At 51.6% G+C, this 20,965-nt stretch overlaps 1 protein-coding gene across 1 annotated transcript; it reads left to right on the top strand.

Moving 5' to 3' along the window:
- Window positions 1-195: 195 nt before the first annotated feature.
- On the top strand, window positions 196-20,459 carry MFSD4A (major facilitator superfamily domain containing 4A). The gene is made up of 10 exons (XM_035561461.2): window positions 196-508; window positions 6,182-6,380; window positions 6,507-6,746; window positions 11,498-11,666; window positions 13,376-13,491; window positions 14,525-14,698; window positions 16,563-16,710; window positions 17,376-17,446; window positions 17,664-17,784; window positions 18,444-20,459. Exons 1-10 carry the CDS (start codon window positions 279-281, stop codon window positions 18,506-18,508), a joined length of 1,533 nt encoding a protein of 510 aa, XP_035417354.1. The 5' UTR covers window positions 196-278; the 3' UTR covers window positions 18,509-20,459.
- Window positions 20,460-20,965: the final 506 nt, after the last annotated feature.

The raw sequence follows: 20,965 nt of genomic DNA, 5'->3' as shown, positions 1-20,965 counted from the left end.
GACCTGGGCTCAGCCCCGAGGGATGCTCTGAAGCGCGGCCACCGGGGGGCTCCGGGGGGACCCCGCTGCGCGCCGCTCGCCCGCGGGAGGCTCCGCCCGGCCCCGGGAGGAGGAGGAGGACGAGGAGGAGGAAGGAGGAGGAGGAGGAGGAGGAGGAGAGGGAGGAGGCGGCGCCCGGTGGGGCTCGGCGGGCTCCGGAGGCACAGCCGCGAAGGAGGAGCGGGGCCGGGCGGCGCTGGAGCCGCATCGCCGCGGGCCGCCCCGCGCCGCCGCCCAGGATGTGGTGGGACGAGCGGGTGTCGGCGAGGTTCCGCAGGAACCTGCAGCCCACCCTCACCTACTGGAGCGTCTTCTTCAGCTTCGGCCTCTGCATCGCCTTCCTGGGGCCCACGCTGCTGGACCTGCGCTGCCAGACGCAGAGCTCGCTCTCGCAGATCACCTGGGTCTTCTTCTCGCAGCAGTTCTGCCTCCTGCTCGGCAGCTGCCTCGGAGGGGTCTTCAAGAGGACGTAAGGAGCCGGGAGCCCCCCCCCCGCAGCAGCCCCGGGCTGGGGGCGGCCAGCGCTGGACCCCCCGCGCCCTTCCCCGGGGCTCGCACGGCTCAGCCGGGGCGTGGAGCCTGGCGGCCCCCCGGCAAATGGTGCTGGGTGCCGGGTGCTGGGTGCCGAGGGGAGGCTGGGGGCGAGGGAGAGAGGGAGGGAGCCGAGGGGGGGCCTGGGGTGCGGGCTGGGGGCTGCTCAGGGCCCCGCTCGCTCACCCGTGCCCTGCCACCCGCTGCCCGTGCCCCCGAGCTCGGGACAGGGGCAGCCGCGGCGCGAAGTTACAGCGAGAACTTCCTGGAGGATGTTTCCCTTACCCGAGTCGCTTATCGCAAAGATAACATCGAGGGCCTGTTTTAATAACCCCGTGTCAGGAGCTGAGGCACTGCCAGGCCCCCCCCGGCAGCGGGGGCTCGCGCACGGCGCGATGCCAGGGGACGAGGGCAGCAGCGGGCGTCAGCGAGGTGCAGCCGAGCGGGGACTCGCACCGAGCTTCTGCCCAGGATGTGTTTAAAATAAGCAATGTGCAAGGCTCAACCCTAAAGGTTGCCGAACTGGCACTTGGTCGGAGGCTTGATGACAGCTCCGCTCTCCTGAGGCTCAGCTGGTTATTTACATTGCCGCTCATTCTCCAGGCAGTGGTGTAACGTTTCACCTCCGCGTGCGTCTCCAGACACACGTCATCTGTATAAATTTAACACGTATATAAAAGAATCTTGCATGAGCCCTTCAATTCTGTCCAAAACCCGTTTAAAAATGGTTTGTTAAACTCTTGTCTCATGACAAGTGGAGAGTGTTGGCCAAGTTAGGTGGCATCAGAGCACCTGTGAAGTTACCATCCTCGTCCGGGAGCTGTCCCAGCTGTCGTGCCCGGGCAGAGCCCAGAGGCTTTGTGGAGCAGCCCAAGCTGTGCTACCGTGGGCTGTGCCAGGAGAGGATCATGATGTGGGGGGACGGGGACGGTGTGTGGGGGCCTTGCCCTGGGTCTGACTCAGACCCGAGGCTGCTGGGTCAGCAGGCAGTGCTCTGTCAGCCCCTCTCTGCTTCGAGTGTGTTTGAAGGAGCGGCGGAGGAAAAGGCAGAATTGTTTCCTGTCATCAGCTTCCTACCCAAAACCTCCTGCCCTTGGCCAGCACCTCATAAAAACCAGCTTGAGGTTTCGTGGTTGGAGACTCCTGAACTTTTAACTCTGCAGCAGCAAGTTGGGGAGAACAGCACGCGCGCTGCTCGCTGTGGCTGCGCACCAGGACGCGCTCGGGGCAGGCGATCGCAGCCTCCCTGAGCAAGGGGCTGTGCCGTGCCCGCGAGCCCCGGCGAGCAGCAGCAGCACTGCTGGGCAGGAGGGCGTTTTGGGTGGCTGTAGTTTGTGAGCGTGCCGGGGTTACTTGGAGCAGCGCAGTGGTTTGATGCGTGGGTTTGCACAAGCACGTTAAGTGTGCGGGCTCTGAGCTTCGCTCTCCCCTCCTGAGTTGCCCTGCTGCGTGCTCCTGCTCCACGGGCTGGAGAACCGAGCGGTCCCGGGGCAGGCAGGAGCATCAGGATGGGCTTTGCTGGCTGGGAGAGGGTCCCAGAGCCTCACCTGGCAGCAGTGCAGCTGAGCCGCGGTCTGGCTACAATTAATTTCTAACGTCTCAGGGACACAGGCTTGCTTTTGGTTAAAATCATGTTGGTCTGAGCCCTCTGCTCTGAACAACGACCGTGAGCGAGGAAGCAGCACTGTGGCTGGGTTTAGTGGCAGAAGGGGCAGGTGGCACCTGAACACGGCTCTGCTTCCTCTGCACAGAGAAGTTGCTGAACACGGGGTCGTGGTCTCTGCTCTCCCGGCCCTGCTGGAGTCCTGGAGTGCTGCGAGGACAGAGCATAACGATGGCACCGGTCCCTCCGCAACTTGGTGCGCGCCTGGATCGCCAGGACAAGCTCCAAAATTCCCTCTCCTGCTAGATTTCAAAGAAAAAAGTTTGTCATCGCGAGCAGTGTACAAACGTAGCTGTTGCTTCCAGCGCTTGCAGCAGGACCTTGGCTGTGCCCTGCGGCCCCTTGGCTGGCCGGGGGCACGGAGCAGCCTCCCACCTCGCTGCCGTGCACGTTGGGCAGCTCAGGCTCACAGCACGGGCTCTGCTCTCTGCTAACGTGTGCCTGAGGATCGCTGGGCTGTAACCGCAGCTCTGGCTCAGAAGAATTCAACTTTTTGTGAGGTATAGTGAAATCGTTTTCTCACATAGGTGGGAATAAGGTTTGGGGGTCCTGGTAGAGGTGTCTTGACCAACACAGCCCTGGGAGCAGCTGATGCCCTTCGTGAGGAGCTCTGTGCACCCACGGGTGAAGTGCACCAACGGCTTTTCTCTCCTGGCCTTCACCTTTTCCTTTTCAATCCATTTTTACAGGATTTTATGCTTGCATTGTAAAGCTAAAGCCGTGCTCGCTCTGTGCTGCTGTGCCACACATGCTTGGGACAGACGCACCAGGTAACTGAGCACCTGTACCCCAGCTGGCTTTTTTTCATTCTGAAATTGCCTTTGTGAAAACTTTGCATTTTTGCTCTTGCTCCCAGTGTCAGGTCAGCCTGAGCTCACCCCGCTGGCGTTAGCAGAGGAGAGGAGGGGGCTGGCGTGCCTGTTGCTGTGTTGGGACCGTGTGCAGGCTCTGCCTGAAGTCAGGATCCCCACCAGGACCAGGAGGGTTATGAGATGGGACCCCCTGAGCCTTCTTTCTTTCACCTGAACCCCGGGTGCCCGCTCACGCCGCAGAGCGTCCTCTGGGAGCAGTGGCCCCGTTCCCTCCCTGCCCTTCAGACGCCCGTCCTCTGAAGGTTTCTGCTCAGACACGTGGAGGGTGCACGCAGGACGGTTCTCACTGCAAAGGAGAGCAAAGCCTTTTGTTGCTGGGAGAGCACGGAGCATGGTGGCAAGCACGGGCTCCTCAGGGGAGGCAGCGCCACCCAGCCAGGCTCCTCCACCCTGGCCAGTGCTTCCCGCTGGAGACCAGGGTACCCGAAGGCAGGAGTGAGATAATCCAAACCCTCTTCTTCCTCCGTGTCCTCGCCTTGTCCTCTTAGGGCTTTGGGGTTTTAATGATCCGTTTTGCCAAATGGAATTAACCTGATTATTATTTTTCTTCTTGACGTGTTGGACTTAGAAAATGCTTCCTGAGGTAGGGAAAAACATCCCGCCAGTTGGAGAGTGCCACTGCGACAGGAGCTGTGAGCTGGGGCTCATATACACTGCAAGGGAGGGAGAGGGTGAGCTTTGCTGGCAGTGACTGCAGCGGGGTTGTACATCCCATGGAGCAGGTCAGCCCGAACCTTTTGGTGGCAGGCTGCAGATCTTCCCCCAAGGGTTGTGATGGAGCCGGGATGTGCGCAGGGTGCTCCAGGAACCCAAGAGGTCAGAAGGATCATGGAGCCCACTTTCGCAGTCTGTATCTGTACTGAAAATCAAGATGAAGCAAGCTTTTGCCCATGGCATTACCAGACTTGCTTCACGCCCTGTTGAAACAGAGCCTGCCCCGGGACAGGCGATGGCTGCGGCTGGCGCAGAGCTGAGCTGTGCACCCGAGGACACACGGACTGGTTCGTGATGGGCAGGGCAGCAATGTCACGGCATTAACGTCAGGGTGGCTCTTTAAGCCCTTTGGAAGGGCACGTTGGCTTCACATCAGCGTGGCACGGGGTTCAGACCCACTCTGAAAAGGTGCTCCCAAAGAGGTTTGTCTCTGAAGGCATCCCCGGCTGGCTGTGCGGTGCCTCCGTGTCTGCTGGGTAGTGTCCCTCGAGTACCCCGGGCGAAGTGGTGTGGGAGGGTGGCAATTCCTTGGTGCCCCCACTAATGCCAGAGCCAGGGAAGGGGCAGGAGGGCTGCGTGCTGCCCCAGGCTGTGTGTTGCTGCTGTCTGGGGGCAGGCACGATCGTGTGATTAACGTCTTACGGCTGCAGGCAGGAATTTCTGCTCTTTGGGGAACGGTGAGGTTGTGCAGTGCTTTTTAAGAACGTATTATTTGCAATTAATGTTTAACTCCAGTAATGAACATGCTCCCTAGCCAGGCACACGCAGTGCTGAGGCTGCCTTGCTGGGGCTGCAGAAGAGAGGAGGCGTTTGGGGAGGTCTCGGTGCGCGTTCCTCCATCGCTCCCAGCCTCGGATTCGCCAGCTGCTGGTGCCTCTGCTGCTCGCCCTCCTGCTGTACCCTGTAGAGCGCTGCCTCCTCTCTCCAGGCTCAAAGCTGCTTCTCAGTCATGTGCTAGCTGTTTTTCCTGCCGTAGCTGTGCACATCTCGCTTTGCTCCCTCCCTCCCTCCCCCAGAAATCCCGTGCTGGATCCCTGTGTTGCTGTCAGAGGAAGATCGGGAGTCACAGCTTTACAAAACGTTGGCTCGCCCAGCGTGGTCTCACTGATGGGTGAGTGAGGTTGGGCTGGGTGAGGTGGGCACACCGAGCCTCCGGTACCACCCAGCTTGTGCCACCAGGCCCAAGGATAAAGGACAATTGCTCTTGGACTGTTTTCCTCCTGACACTGTTGAAGTGCAGCACGAGCAATGAGCAGGACGTAGGAAGGCAGATTACTGAGAGTTTGCAGATGAATGAGGGCCACGCAGAAGCACGGGTGTGATGTGCCTGAGGCTGAGCCGTTCTGGATGAGCAGCCAGGGCAGGAGGACCGGCACCGTGGTGCCCAGCCAGCTCTCGTGGTAGCTCTGCCTTGTGCCTGCTCCATGATTTCTCCTGTCTCTGGGCAGAGTGTGAAGTGGCTGCAGCAAGCAGATGGCCTGGGGGAGCGAGCTGTGGGCGTTTCACCTGCTGGCTCCATGCCTGTGCTGGGGATGGACGTACCCGTACGCTGGGGATGGACGTACCCGTGCTTCCCCCAGCTGCACTCATTGCTCATTAGCAGCTCGTGGCAGGGGGCTGCCGGGTGCTGCACCGGGCTTGGGGCAGGGCGTGGGAGCCCGGGCTGGGAGGGACGCGCCCGTGCTATTTACTCGCTGCTGTGACTCTGGAGTCCCATCTTTCTGCTAGTCTGTCATTCCAGTGCTTCGCTGTCTGGTCCCCGTTTCCTTCCTTCCTTCCTGCCTTTGGACTTGGCAGCTCCGGAGCAGCGCGGTGCCAGCCTGGGCGCCGTTCTCTGGCTGGCGCTGGGCTCGCGGTGCAATGCACCAGCTTCCTGCACCGTGCCTGTCCCTCGGGCTTCTCCCGTGGCACGAGCGGGTCAGAAAGCAGCCGCCTGAAGTGGGAATGGCCACGGTCCTGAGCTCTGCCCTGCTGTGCTGGGGGATGGGTGATGCTGCCAGAGCAGAGCACAGGGTGCAGAAGGGGAATGGTGGATCGGTGCTGCTAACAAGGGAAGGTTCTCGGGTTGTCTTCTGCCTTGAAATGTGCAGAAAAGGTTTGAAGGGATGGTTGCTCATCTTGAAAGTTGCCTAGAAGATCTGCCTCTGTGGGGCATCATGCTCTAGGCAGGAGATGCGGTGTCCTGGGCTGGTTACGGCTGGATGTGGGGGCAGAGGGAGCAGGATGTCCCCGTCAGCCTGCGGGGACATCGCCTGCAAATGTCTTTGCCACCAACTGGCTTGGGGCTGAAAACAGTGCTGTGTTGTGGATGCTGCTCTCACGACACTGACACTGTCCTGTCTCTCCTCGTTCCCTCCCTCAGGTTGGCTCAGTCGCTGTTTGCGCTCTTCGCCTCGTCCCTCGCCATCTCCCTGGTCTTTGCCATCATCCCCCTGTGCCACAATGTGGTGGTCCTGGCCGTGGTCATGGCTGTGGCGGGACTGGCCATGGGCTGCATCGACACCATCTCCAACATGCAGCTGGTGAAGATCTACCAGAAGGACTCAGCCATCTTCCTGCAGGTGAGCGTGGAGCCTGCGTCCCCCCTGGCTGTGCTTCCTCCCCTAAGGAAGAAGAGGGAGGAGCGCAGCCAGGCTCTGAAGAGGGCCGTAGCCACCAGCTCTACTTGCGTGCCTCGCCTCTTGCAGGCCCTTCATTTCTTCGTGGGCTTTGGAGCGCTGCTGAGCCCGCTGATCGCTGACCCCTTCCTCTCCGACACCAACTGCATCCTCTCGAACGCCACGGCCAATGCCTCCAGCAACCTCCCTCACATCCGCAAGTCGCTGGTGCCGCACCACCCAGGCAACCTGTCCCACTACGACCTGCCGATGAAAGGCATGGTGGTCACCCGCGTCTCCTACGCCTTCTGGATCATGGCCCTCATCAATGTGAGTGCTGCAGGGGCTGTCGGTGTGCCGCAGACCACGGTGGTGTTCGGGGGTGCCCATTGGGTGGTGCCAGCGATGGAGGAGGCGTGCGGGTGGTTGTGCTGGTTCGCAGCAAAGGGCCGTGTTTGCTAATGCCTGGTTCACAGCAGCAAGGAGCAAGTGCCCGGGGCAGGATGTGTGCGTGTGGAGTGCGACCGCACAGCTCATGGTGCTGAGCTGTGGTGGCTGTGCTGTTGGATGTGGTGTCACTGTACCGTCCTGCGGGCTTTGTCTGCTCTCGCTAGAAGCTGCTTATTCCTCTGGCATCCGTGTAGTGAGGATTTAAAGCGGTTTTCAATGCTCAGATCCACAAAATCTTCCTCTGCGGTCAGCCTGGGGATGGGGCTGGTGGCGTGGGGAAGGCATGGCGGGAGGGCGATTCACAGCCTCTGTATTTGTAGGAAAATGCCCATCGAAGGACTGGGTTACTGGGGCTGTCGCTCCCCTGGTGGCAGCAGCAGCCCTGCGAGCGTGCGTGCAATTGCCCGTGTCGATCTGGAGCGATAAGGGCAGTGGGTGTTGCAGTGAGCATCAGCCCTGAGTGCTGCTGGTGGTGCCTGGATTGATGCTGAGGGCAGCAATGGCTTAATGTTTCTTTTTCTCCCCGATCAACTACGAGGGCAGTTTTTAGAAGCAGGCCCAGTGGCTGCTCACTGCCCCCAGCTGTGCAGGTTTAGCCATTGCCCTTCCACTGAAATGCAAAGCTGTGCTGGTGCTCCCTCTCCCCATCCCAGGCCGACGAGCAGCCCATGATCTTCCACTGCTTCATCTGTGCAAGGCAAAGGGCACAGGTTCTTTCTGCTCGTGGTCTGCCCGTTAGGTGATTAACTAAAACCCCAGCACGCCTATTCCAGCGGTGCTCATCGGGCCCGCTCAGCTTGCTGATGTGAGCAGAGCAGTCAGCCCAAATATCTGGGCAGGTGCTGAAATGAGTTCCTCTGCAGAAGTACCGAGAATGATGTTCTCTGCCTAGGAGAAGGCTGTTGTAATTACCTCTGACTCTGTGTATGCCATGGGAAATGTGCTTTTAATTACACCAGAGCAGTATCTATTTTGCCAGCCTATCTTGGGCAAGCCAATTTAGTTTCAAAGGCAGCGCTTAATATCTGCCTTGAATTCAGCGCGCGTCCAATGCCCGGAGCACTGACGGGAGGGCGGTCAGCAGAGCCCGCTCTGTTCCCACCACTGGCCCCTGGACATTTTGCTGCTGTTGCTGCTCACGGGAGCAGGATGGGACCCCGGGCTGAGTCCCTCTGCACCCAGCAGCTGGTGCGGGCAGGCCACGAGCTGGGCTTGAGCATCACTGCAAGTGCTGTCGGTGTGGGTTGTGTGTGCATGCAGCGAGCAGGACCCCTGGGGAGGCAGCGGGATGCTGGTGGGCTTCTGGGCTGAGGATTAGGTAAAGAAGACAAGGGGAGCTGGGGAGTCAGACACACGCTGCGCACGCAGCTCCGGCGTCTCCTTGCCAAGCAGAGCCGTTATCGTCTTCTCCAAAGCCTTGCAGAGGGAGCTGACTCGATTCCTTATTTAAACGGAATAACCCAGCCCGCTGGTTGGAGATAGTGTGGGCAGCTGCGCTCCAGAACCGACCCTTTAAGGTGTAAATATCAGAGAAAGGAGATGGAACTGAAAACCCCAGGGAAGGGGATGAAATGAGTAAGCTGTAGAAATGGAAACCAGAACCAGCAACTTTTTTTTTTTTTTTTAAATGGTCAAAACCCCAATTCCGTGCCAGTTCTCAGAGGGCTGCGTGTCTTCTGACAGGACAGCTGAAATGATTCATTTCAATTTCTTGTTTTGTTTAAAGTTTAAATATCTCAATTTGACTTTGGCATGAACACAAAGCGTAAAGCCAACGGAATAGTTGTTTCAATGCTCTTGAAGCAAAACGTTTTTGCTTTAGTAGAATTAAATGGTTCAGCATTATCAAAATGAAGTGCTTGGATGACTCACAGCCAAAATTTTTCATTCTAAGAGAAAATTTTGGCTTTTCAGCCAGATTTGGAACAAAAACACGTTTTAAAATTCAGTTTCCCACAGAACGGAAATTTCATCATCCTGCCCGTTCCAAGGGGCTGGAAGTCAGGAAAATGTTCCTCCGAGAGGGATGTGTTTGTCCGGAAGGTGGTTTCCCAGGGGAAGTGCAGGACACTCCATTGTGCTTAGGTTGCTTAAAAGTAGCCTGGACGCGATGGCAGGGAACAATCCCATGTTCCTGGGGGGGAAGACTGAAATAGAAACTGGAGGGCAGGATCCTGGAGTTATACTCACACTTAATGAGTTGTTGCATCACGCAGTTGAGTTTATAATAACAGTTAAAAACTGCACGGGACTGGGGGTGATGTCCCCAGCAGTTCAGTGCTGGGGCTGGAGCAGTGGCTATAGGCAGTGGGGCTCTCCCTGGGCATTTTGCCTTTCACCCCGTGCAGGCTCCCAGCTCGATGTTCCCGTGTTCCCTCCATGAGCCAGGCTTGTCCTTGCTGCTCCACCTCCAGCTGGTGCACACGGGAGCTGCAGGAGCTCGTGGTGTGGAAGGGATGGTCCTCGAGCTGTCCTGGGGCAAGGGTAGGCTGCACCTGCGGTGTGGGTCTGTTCCTTTGCCGGGTGAAATGTGCCCTGGCAGGGCTCCGCCGTTCACCTCTGTTTGCTCCTCTCCACCTGCCCGTGTAACAAGCAAAGTGCTTTTGCGGACGCCCCGTCCCCTGCGTGCACCCTGGACTTATGGCTGGGCTCTCCCGCGGAGCTGCTGGTCACGGGTGACTGTCCCCAGGCGTCCTGCCAGCAGGCTGACATGTGGGACACAGCCCTGGCTTGGGATGGGGCCCTGGAAACCTGCTGGCTCCTGAGCTTTGCTTTCCTTTCTTCCCTGAGCTCGCTTTGGCATGGTAGTGGGCGAGGCCTGCACTTGACGGCAAGTGAGAGACCAGATTTTGGGCATTTAAACAGCCAGCGCTGGTGAGCCATCAGCAAGCAGTTCATGTCTTCATGGGGTCAGGACTCTCTTGCACCCAAGGCGCTGCCAGCTTTGAGGTGGTACTGCCTGGATAAAGGGGAAGGGGATGTGTTTGCTTTGGGGATGGGGATGCAGGAGCAGGGACATGCCCATGGTCCCGCTGGGAACCATGAGAGCCAGGCACCGTGACCCTTTGTATAGGCACTAAGCACTCCTTAAGTGCCCGGAGCTGTTATCTATCTGGCCAGTCCCTCCGTGTGGTGTGTTTTTTTTTTTTTTTTTTTCTTTTTTTGCAAAATCTGCAGTTTAGAAGAATAAAAATCTGGTCCTGACCTCCGGAAGGATTAGAACTATCAAGCAAATGCGTTTTTCTTCCATGGGACCGAACTAACTGTTCCTATTCCCATTGTTCCCAGAACAATGAAGTCCTCATAAATGAATTCATGCAAGAGAGGCGGGTGTGGGGGGGAATTCTCCATACATTTAAATAGTGCCACGAGCCAACAAAAGGCAGGAAATTTGGAGCTAAAGCTCACACTTGCTCACAGACATGTAGAAAACAAGAGCTCAATGGCTGGAGAGTGAGCTGTCACTTAGGATTTCCTGGCTTTCTCCCCCAGTGTGTTGCAGAATAAACACTGCTTGGTTGCAGCAGGAGGAGGAGGAGGAGGGAGGGCTGGCCAGGGGCAGACCCAGCTTCATTTACTTCCCTCTATTTTCTCTCCCCCCCAAAAAAAAAAGATCTAAGTCCCTCTGGATTTGCAGGCACCACCAAGTCGTGGGTGTGTGCAGGATGCAGGCTCGTCCCTGGGCACGAGGCAGAGAGGGAGCATGGTGCTGGGGGATCCTGATGCTGCCGTGTGATGGATCCAGCGGGCAGGTGCAAGCCTGCGGTCCCTCTCTTTTGTCCCCACGTGTGTAGCACCAGGTGGAAATCCCTGACTGCAGGGAACAGTGCTGGTGGGGGCCAGCACCCATGCAGTGGGGACCCTGGTGTGTAGGCGACTCTTAGGCAGCTGTGGCTGAGAGGGCAGGGGCTGGAGGAGCAGGGTGGTTGCTCTTGGTCCCAAGTCCTTCAGCAGAGGCTGTACTGAAGGGTTTGTTTGGGGCTGCTTGGCTGCAGCAGTGCCATGCCCGTTGGCCTGGGAACCACGAGCTCGTCTCTTACGAGATGCTGAGCAACCTCTGCTAATGGCTGGACAAAGCAGGTCGTGGAGCAGCTTGTGCATTCCTCACAAAGCATTTCAGCCAAAGGTCTCCCATTCAAACTGCTCTGCTCTCCACAAGAAAAAAACTACTTATTATTCTTTGTGCAGAAGTAGACAAATGCTTGGAAACCAGAACGTTTTGGCTTCAAAGGTTTGGTACAGGCTTCAAGAGGTGTGTTATGGGTGCCTTCTGGTCTAGTGCTCCCGTCCCCCAACCCAGATGAATGGTCCCAGCCCCACCAGGACCCACTCACACAGATTGTTCAGACTGAGAACCTTCTCAGCTTGATGCCTTTTTTTTTTTTTTTTAAAATGTGTTTCACTAACAAGCCTCAGTCCTTCCTGCAGTGGCTCCTTACCCCTTTGCCAGCCTCTGTCCTTGCCCTGAGGTCAGGGCAGCATGAGGTTGCTCTCAGAGGGAGATTAACTCACCAATATCTATTGCGGGTGCTGAATCCAGCTTCCTAAAAGTCCCTCGTGAGTGGGGAACTGGATTGTGCTCTGTGTGGGATGTGTGCAGTGCTTACCTGCCCCTCTCTGCTCCTCCACAGCTGCCAGTCCCCATCGCGGTGTTCTTCTTGCTCTACAAAGAGCGGATGGTGCCATGCTTCAACAGCAGCAGCCGTCCACTGCTGTCTGCAGACGAGCTGGCGATGGAAACACGACCTACAGTGAAGGATGATCTTGCTACCTCCGTGCAGAGACCCCACGCAGCAGGAGGTGAGCTGGAGGCACCTCTCTTACGGGTCTGGGGGAAGGGCGGTGAGCTAGGGGGGAAAAAAAAAAGACGAATTTCAGAATGTCTCCATTCAGTTTAACAAATGAGCTTAATTGCTATTGTCTAAGGAGAGAACTTTCCAAAACATACAAGTGAGTGTAATCCAAAAGTACCCAAACAATCCAGTTTGGTGCCCAATTGCCCTCAGATTTGTTGGGACCGTAACCCCTGAACAGAGGTTAGTATGCTGCCACTGGGATCCCAGGCTGCTTTCCTGCAAGCTCCCCGAAATTAAACCTGGGCTCTCAAGTTTTTTAAGCACACGTGAAAGTCGTGCCCCTTTATTTTCTTCTGGTTTGCAGTCAGGTTTTGAGCTGGCTCCTCCAACTGTTCAGAATAAAAGTGGCGATCGTTCTCCAGAATGCTGATTTTATTTTTTTATAGATCTGAAAGGAATAAGGATAGTGCCCTTGTTTGAGGCGAAAAGTTAAATTCCAGCAATAGTTTGAACTTGTGACTACACCCCATTTTGTGGACAATAGTAGCATTGTTCTTTGCTACCCAAGAGAAACATATCAAAGTCAATTCTTCAGCTAGTGAATCTCGGAAGTAATCACGTTTTAGGGCTATGAGAGGAGTGTTGTTACAGAAGAGATGGCTTTACCGTAACAATTAAATTTTAGGGAAAACTTGAAAGCAGATGCAGTTAGAGATGTGGTGAGGTGCTGCAGAGAATGATTCGTAACTGTGCCTAGTGGTGTGGGTTCTCTGGTGTCTAGTAAGGCTGTGTTCATCTAATAGCATTTCCCTTAGCTGAGACACTGAGGGCTTCTTTCCTCAATCCAGCTGCCCATTTTCATACAACCCACTGAAGCCTCATGTTCATCAAATCTCCATCCTTCTCTTAAACGCCTTTGGGATTAATCCTTAGAGAAGCAGGAAGGCTATATGGCTGACTACTGTGATCTTTGGCAGACACGTCTGTGCTGGCAAAATCCCTCCTTCCCCATAGAAGTAGTGAGAATTTCATCTTTGTCCGTGCAGGAACAATCATCTCACCTGCTCTGGGCTCCGAGTGCAGGTATGTTAAGGCTGGTGCTTTGCACTCCCTGGAGTGTGACAAAGTGGTGTGGTAGGGGCCAGTCGGCTGTGCCTGGGGTCCTGGTCCCCAGCTGGCTCGAGCACATTCTTGTTCTGTTGTCGACTCAGAGGAAGCGACACCAACTTGTGTGCTTATCACCCTCTTTCCCAGAGCTGGCTTGTTTGGTTAAATATTGTTTAGCTGAAGAATGTGAGCTGTCCTGGGCAGGGCTCGCCCATGTGGCTGTACCAACTATGAGGGATGCTGAGCACGAGTGCTGGAGCTGAATGGGCTTATTTCTTTTGACTGTACAAGTGGGGCCAGCAATGTGGAGCTCAGAAATGGGAAGAAGAGCCTAAGCAGCTACTGAGAGATAAGCAGCAAGTATCTTGGAGAGCTAGGATCCCAGTCTGTGGATAGCAGCCTCAAAGCATGTCTTCCTTCTGAAGTTCTATAGGTAGGTACAGAAAGCCGTGTTGGCAGAGGTTAGCAGTGTTCCACGTTGTTCACAGTCCTCTATGCGTCTCTGTCCTGCAGCCGAGCGCAAAACAAATCCCCATTGCGGGCTGGCAACCACCCAGCCCCAGGGGGACGTTCCAGCTAAGTTTGCTTTGCATTGTTTTTCACCAGGTCATGATGACTTATTTAGCTGCTGCCAAAGCAAAAACTTCAGAGGGGCTTCTTACACCTACTTCGCAGTCCACATCACTGGGGCTCTTGTTCTCTTCATGACTGATGGGATTGTGGTGAGTTCAGCTGATAGAGGGCTCTTGTCTGAGCAAAGCTATATGGCTTTCTTCCTTCCAAATCACTTATAACAGCCCAAACCCAGAGACAACCACATGTCCCTCGTGTGCAGCAGGCCGGACCTGAGGGTCTGCCTGTGCAGCGGTCTGGCTCCCAGGGTAGCTCATTAAAAGCTAATCAGTCCGGCTGATATGTGCCCTGCTTCTTGGGAGGGTTGTGTGACTTCTCTAAGGCTCTATGGTGCTGCAGCTAGATTGCTACTGCTACTAGCCTAGCCAGTTTAGAGCTGGAGGTGTGGCGTTGTCTACTTGTGAGCAGTGGAGGTCTCTTCTCACTTCAGCCAGGGCACAGCTTTGTTTTATGTCATAAGAAACGGTGGTTCTTTGTTTGACGGGTCTCCTGAGCCCACAAAATCCAAGAGGAGAGCATGCATGCAGTCCCTGTAGCGGCCTGACAGCATGTCCCTCACCAGCGCAGTCACAGCGGGTTTGCTGTACGTAGCACTTCTGTCCAGATGAGGAAGACTCACTCTTGCCTGGCTGCTGTTCCTTTTCTTTCAACAGTTTTGTCTCAGTCCACTCAGGGTAAAACGCTGCTGAGTCTCACGAAGGTGTTAAACAGGAGTGGGGTTACACAAAGCAGCTGTCAGACGCTGGAACTTTCTAGGTCCTCCATCTTCAAGGTTGATTGAGTCTGGGTTCTTACTAGGAGAGGTGTTAAGAATGTGCAGTTCGAAGACAGTCTTTAGGGAAGAAAGCATCTGTATAGATAAGAGCTTAGTATGCATTTTACCTAGCAGAGCTGTTAAGTCTTGCCCTTTTAGGAGTGCTTAAACCCCGTGTTCTCCTCCTGGTGGAAGCTTGTCTCCAGCTGCAAACTCTTGGGAACGAGGTTCACTGAGGTTCGATAGCAAATCCATAGGTGGGCTCTCCTGCACAATCACAACAGTGTGAATACTTGAGGGACAGGATGAAGTTGCAAAGCCTGTAAATCACCACGTCGATGTGACATGCTGTTTTGTTTTTCCCACAGGGAGAGTACTCGGGCTTCATTTACAGCTATGCAGTGGAAGAGCCTCTCTCTGTAGTCCATAAAGTGGCTGGCTACTTGCCCAGCCTCTTCTGGGGATTCATCACACTGGGCAGACTCATTTCTATTCCCGTGTCCTACCGAATGAAGCCAGCGACTATGGTCTTCATCAATGTGGTAAGGCTATTTTTACCATGTCTGTCCTCTGCTTGCCTCCAAGGTGCTCGTTTTGGTTTTGGTGTGCAGAGCTGCAGCGATTCTCAGGGCATACCTCGGCCAGATTTGCACCAGGCAGTCTGCCTAGCACACACGAGCTGCGTTAATCTTCCTCTGCAACACTCTCTCTGTGTTTGCAGCTGATAGATATAGGAGGTAGCTAGGACTTAAAACTTTGTTGTACTGTTTTTCTGAGCTTGCTCCTTAGTTAATCTATTGCCAGATTTCTGAGAGCACCTAGTAAAGTGTCTGCCAGCTTTATTTACTTTGCACATTATCTTCTCTTGCATCTACAGGGAAATTAATGCTTGTGTTAGCCATAGGAAAGGGAAGGAAGTAAATCTACTAGTTTAGTAAATTCTCTGCTTAGACTGTAGCAGCTATGAAATAAATCAAGTTAATGTTAGTTTGCTTAAATTAAAATATATTCATTTGAAAAAAGGGGAAGGAAGCCTGTAAAGGATATATAGCAAAGATGTGTAGAAGGATGTGATAGACATCAGCGCAGGAGCTGGTCCCATTTCCCCATCATGTTTTTTTTTTTTTTTAAAGAAAAAAGATGGCAATCAATTTACAATTTATTTAAACCAGAATTTATTTTCATAGCAAGTCTTACAGTAATATTGTGACGTGGTGAGAGAACAGGGTTGACAGTACACATTGGGATGTTTTGAAGGCCAATGTCTGTTGCAGACAGGCCACAGGTGAGGAAGCTTGCTTGGCACCTTGTTGCTGGTCACTTTGAAAACAATTTTTTAGATACCAACAGCTGCAGCCAAATGAACTGCAATTATTTTTAATATGAGTATAATAACCTCCTATTTCAGAACATAGTCACTAGTTACATGGGAGCAGGGAAAGCTCAGCCCCAGCAGATCTAGATCAGATAGCTGGTGTGAGCAGTCCTATGCATATGCTTGATTACTTTTCTTAATTGCATGACTGCTCTATTACATCCGAGGACAGGACTTAGCTTTTTAGCAGCTGCTCATATTTGCAGAGAGGAGGGAAGAGCCTCCAACCCTTAACAGAAGCCTTCTCGCTTCCCTTTAAAGGCAGTAGTAGTAGTATCATCCAAGGACAAAAATTGGCTTGACTAACACTTGATGCTGTGCTTGCTGGTTAGTGCTGCTCTGTGTAGTACGACAGAGCAGTTCTTGGCAGTCGTTCCAGCATTATAGCAAACTGCAGTTTGAATTCATTTTCTTTAGAATCCAAATTGCTCTTGTGTATATGTGCACACACCCATAATTAGGGCCTAAACGATTAAGAAACATAACTTGAGTTGGTATTGCAGAGCTCCCTCTGCTGACTCTTTGCCATGGCTAACTGCATCGTGGATGCTTTTGCTATTACTTGTACACTAAAGCAAGCCAGAAGTGAGGGCAAGTTTGTTTAAACTTATTTGGCTCTTTGGCTCTGCTTGTGAGGGGCAGGGTTGTGAGCAGTTATTGAGAGCGAGTGAATGCTTTAGCCTGCTGAGTAAGACTTATTAATGATTGAAACATTTATATTATGGAGGCAGCAGTACTGTTGTATTTAAAGCCAAAGAAGTATTTTTCCAGACATGATCTTCAATCTCTACCTAATGAAGTCAAGACAGATAAATTACATATAGTCATTTTAAGTCCCATTAGAAAAAGAACCAAATTCTGTACTGTAAAGATAGATGGATTTTAATTTGACTTGTTACCTCAGTTTTTTTTAAAGACTGTGAAAATGTAGTTGATGTTGTATTACGCTGGGGAAAGAAAAAAAAAAAAAAGCTAGAGTTACTGTAACTCAGCATTTACCTTCCTGCTGACTCTGTGTTTGTTGTTCACAGGTTGGAGTCCTGATAACCTTCCTCCTGCTCCTGATTTTCTCCTACAGTGTTGTCTTCTTGTTTGTGGGGACAGCATCTCTGGGTCTGTTTCTCAGCAGCACTTTCCCCAGCATGCTTGCCTACACTGAGGACATCCTGCAGTACAAAGGTAAGCAGGGATTTGGGCATGCCTGGCAGACCCTGAAAGTAGGCAGGTGCTCAAGGCTAGAGCTCAGACACCATCACACCTAGCAAATCCCCTTCCCTCTTCAGGGATGCTTAGGAGGACTGGAAGAAAGATCTGCTGTTAAATACAATTTTCATTCAAGCTTGTAGTTGGAAAACCCCACTGCACAAATCCCAGATTCACTGTACTAATCACTTCTACAGGCAGGGATCCAGACTGGTGCTTAGTTTCCTGCAGCTTTAGAGCTCTCAGGGACTGACGAGGATGTCTGTTCTGACAGCATCATCCAGGTTATCAGTGAACTGAAAATCCTGGTTTGGCCAGCTCTTATAGGAGGTCTCTGCCAACCTTCATCTCTGGGACAGCGATACAGAAGAATGAGTTTTTCTCAACAAGAAGCAACAGCACCTCTGCTGACAGAGACAAGTTACAGAACAGGAGATGGTTCTTGCCTTAAACTTTTATCTTTTTGTACCACCCACAAGTTAGAAGAGTGATTCTCAACATTAGATGGAAACATCCATTGAGCGTTTGTACATCTTGTACAGAGAGGTCCGTGAAAGAACAGTTTAAAGAAGTTACCAGCCTGGTCCTGGTGGCTGAATCATTTGTTCTCTGTCAGTATCTCTCACACTGTTTCTTTGCAGGCTGTGCCACGACTGTGTTAGTGACTGGAGCTGGAATTGGAGAGATGGTACTGCAGTTACTGGTGGGATCGGTAAGTGTTGGCAAAGGAGAAAGACAGGGCATGCCAAAAACTGAGTGGAACTTTTAAATAGAAACCTTAGTCTCAGTTTTGCACAGTTGCTGTGGGGGAAAAGCACTGGTTTACATTTGAGTTATCGAAAAGTGAAGCTCTCACCAATTACTAATTAGGTATTTGAGTGCTATGATGACATGTCTGTTCCTTTTTCTTTTTTCCCCTCCAATTGCAGATTATACATGATCAGGGCAGCTACAGTTTCCTGGTCTGTGGAATGATCTTTGGAGGCTTGGCCTTTACCTTCTACGCTTTCCTCTTGTTTTTCCACAGGATGTACCCCAAGCCCCCGTCAGGTAAGAAAGCGCCAGCACTAAGCCCTGCATTATAATGAGAGGAAGAGTGGCATATGCATCAATACATAACCAGGGTGCAGCACTTCAGCAAAATGCAAGGAAATGTTTATTTTACTGCTGCTTCCTGCCCCTTCTTCCTGCTTTGACTTGCCCACAAAGCCTTGGCAGCCACAGCTCAGAATTTGCTTTCTTTTCTGTTGGAGAAGTAAGGGAAAAAACTAGGAATGGTCTGTGGATATCACAGAGGAAGCTTAAACCAAATCGGATGCCAGCTGTGCTAGCACTACATGCTATGGCTGAGCTAGCAGGAGTAAGCCCTGCTAGCACAGACTGTACAGGCTTCCCAAGGCTGTTCCCTGGCTAAAATCCAGAGAGCAATTGGGTCTGCCCTCCAAAGCAGCTGTCAAGCTCTTGAGAAAAGCCTCACCGATTTAAAGATTTTTCTCACCTATTGTGTCAGTCTATATATACTATTTTCCTTTTCAAGCACCTTTTACAGAAGGGGCACTGCATGACAGGCGAGTAGCTTGTTCAGGTTACTGGAGATTGAGGCCTTTCTTCTGCGACCAGCAAAGCAAACAAACTAGTGGGGTGTGTGATAGAAGAGCAACATCCAGTGAGAGCGCTTGTGCACGTTCACTTAAATGTCAATTTTGCAGATATGGATGCTGCCTCACCTGACAAACCAGCAGTAATGGATGACACTGGACAGTATCAGCGCTAAAGAAGTGGCCGTGCCCTAGACAAGCAATAAAACAGCACACAATTAAGCAGTACTATTAAGGATGATTTCGCATTTAATGACTAAATCATGCAAGTTTTCTGCAATCAAAAGCACATTAGTTTGGGTAAGTCAGAATCAAGAAAACATCCTAAAACACCATGGGAAGCTAAGCACAAGTTGCCCGTACCACATGTACCAAAAAGATGATAAAACATCAGACTTACCCTGTATCTGAAAAGCTACAGCAGTAGGGCAGGGATGATGGAGAACAGTTAGTCCTGCAAATGAGCTTTCATTACCGATTCAGGATGAAGGGTGGAGGTGAACAATTTGTTCCATATGTAAGACTTTGAAATTCTCCTGGCTTAAGTCATTGAACTTAACAGGCTTTTCTTTTGGCCTGTGAAGTACAGGAACCCTTACAATTTACAGCACAATACTGGTTTTGAACTATTTTTTGGTGCAACACAGGAGTGGAGTGTATGTGATCTCCATGAATACTTCCAAATGGGAAAAATTATGCTATTGGTAGAACCCACCAAGTGCACAGTGGTAGCAGGCTCTATCTATATTTGCACAGTTGATTCTTGTATATTACACGGTATCAGATGTTCACTAAGACAGTGTCTTATTCAGCATGCTAGGGCCTCTTGATTATTAAAATCATTAGCTTTTTTTTTTGAGTCAAGAATGAGTTGTGATGTTTTGTTTTGCTTTAAGTCATTATATTAGCTGCTACAGTTGCAGTGTCTTTTAGGGCAGTTTTACTTCTAGCTTCCAGTTGAAGCTTAAACAGAGGTATTTTGGAGCCAGCCTCCAGCTGCTTAATCTGTGCAATACTTATTATAACAGGACAGGTGCCTTCTGTAAGGTACTCTTATAACCCACGCATGGCCTATTACAAGCTACGAAGAAAGGACTGGCTTTAGAAGAATGTAAAGCTACATGCATCTATTTCTTCAGTGAGTGATTGGACATGTACTTTTTGCTTTAACTGCTGTATGTGGATGTACATATGTACGTGTGTATATAACGCAGTGTTTAATTAAAGGTGATTGATTGCTAGATTCTCAGCACGACTGGACTCAGGTAACTTAAGCCCTTTGTGGCCAAGACTATCAGCTACTATATTCAACAGTTCTGACTCTCACATTTAGGTTGAATCTAACGGCTGGTAAATAGAATTTCTGTTTTCCCAAGCAGTATATCTTACCTTCCATAAAATATCTTCACGCAGGGCTTCTGTAGAAATCCTCTCAGGAATGGTTGTCTTGTTGAGCTGATCCTGTATACATAAACCTAAATGCACTCTAGGTCAAAGCAGGAAGGAGGATAAACACAGTTGAATTTGGGGCTTAACTCATCCCTACACTTCAGGAGCCCTCCTGCCTCACATCCAGTGCAGTGTGTGCTGTAATTCTGCTCTAGAGCCACAGGATGCCACTGTAACGCTCCCGGAGACAGCTGGGATGAAAAGTAAGTGGTATACCGCAAAGCCCAATCGCAGCAAAAATAAATAAATAAATCTGTTATTAATAGAGACCCTCCTACTATGACAGCATTCTCTCCATCTCTGTACAGAGGAAGTGAGCATGAAACAATAAACTGAGGGAGTTTATTTAGAAAGACATCTATGCAGATTACATTTATATCATAACAGGCGCTGTCAGCCATTTAAAAAAAACGAAACACGTCTTATGATGTCCTTGCAGATGGACAATACCTAGCGAAATGCTATTTCCAGAACAGTGCTTCTTTTGATAGAAGTGTACGTGACAATTCAGATTTCCACTTTGCCATTAGCATTAAATATGGAAAGGAGCCACTCACTGGGGGGAATGGTACCTGCTCTGGCACAAAGACTGCGTGGCACCACAAAGCCAGCAGCAGCAGCTCCGTCTCTGTCTCCATTCAAGCAAGATGGGAGGAAGCCTGTGCTTCTGTCAACAAGACAGGTTAGCTCGAGGTCTGATGAACTCCCTCACTATCACAGAGCAAGCTGCCCTGCAGCTGTCACTTTCAATTTCCTCCACTGAAAAAAAAACAGTCAAAAGATCAGGAACTTTGTTAAAAATATTTATTTAAAAAAATACAATTGTTTTGCATGTCTGGTTGCACATAACTATTAACATATGATTGACTTGAATAATTTGCTACAATGCTTTTTTAAAGCCGGCTTGCATTATACAAAGCAAATCCCTCTGTCAGTTCTTACATAAAATAGTTTTCTTTAACTATTCCCACCCCATTTTTAAAAAAAGATTGCAATACATTGATTTTTTTTGCACAAAAATTGAAGCAATAGAAAAGTCACCTGATTTCTCAGGAAAGACCTTCATTATGTTTGAATAAAAACTGCCAATATGCCACTCTTGAAAAGTAGGATTAGTTACTTTGAAGTGTCAATACAGTGCATGTCCTCCAAAGTAAGTTTTGCATCATAGAACTTTGCCCTCC

The sequence above is a fragment of the Cygnus atratus genome, chromosome 24 (genome assembly GCF_013377495.2).
Source record: "Cygnus atratus isolate AKBS03 ecotype Queensland, Australia chromosome 24, CAtr_DNAZoo_HiC_assembly, whole genome shotgun sequence".
In the NCBI taxonomy this organism is placed as follows: Eukaryota; Metazoa; Chordata; class Aves; order Anseriformes; family Anatidae; genus Cygnus; species Cygnus atratus.
The sequence above is the reverse complement of the archived record's forward strand: the minus strand, read 5'-3'. Positions and strand labels throughout refer to the sequence as shown.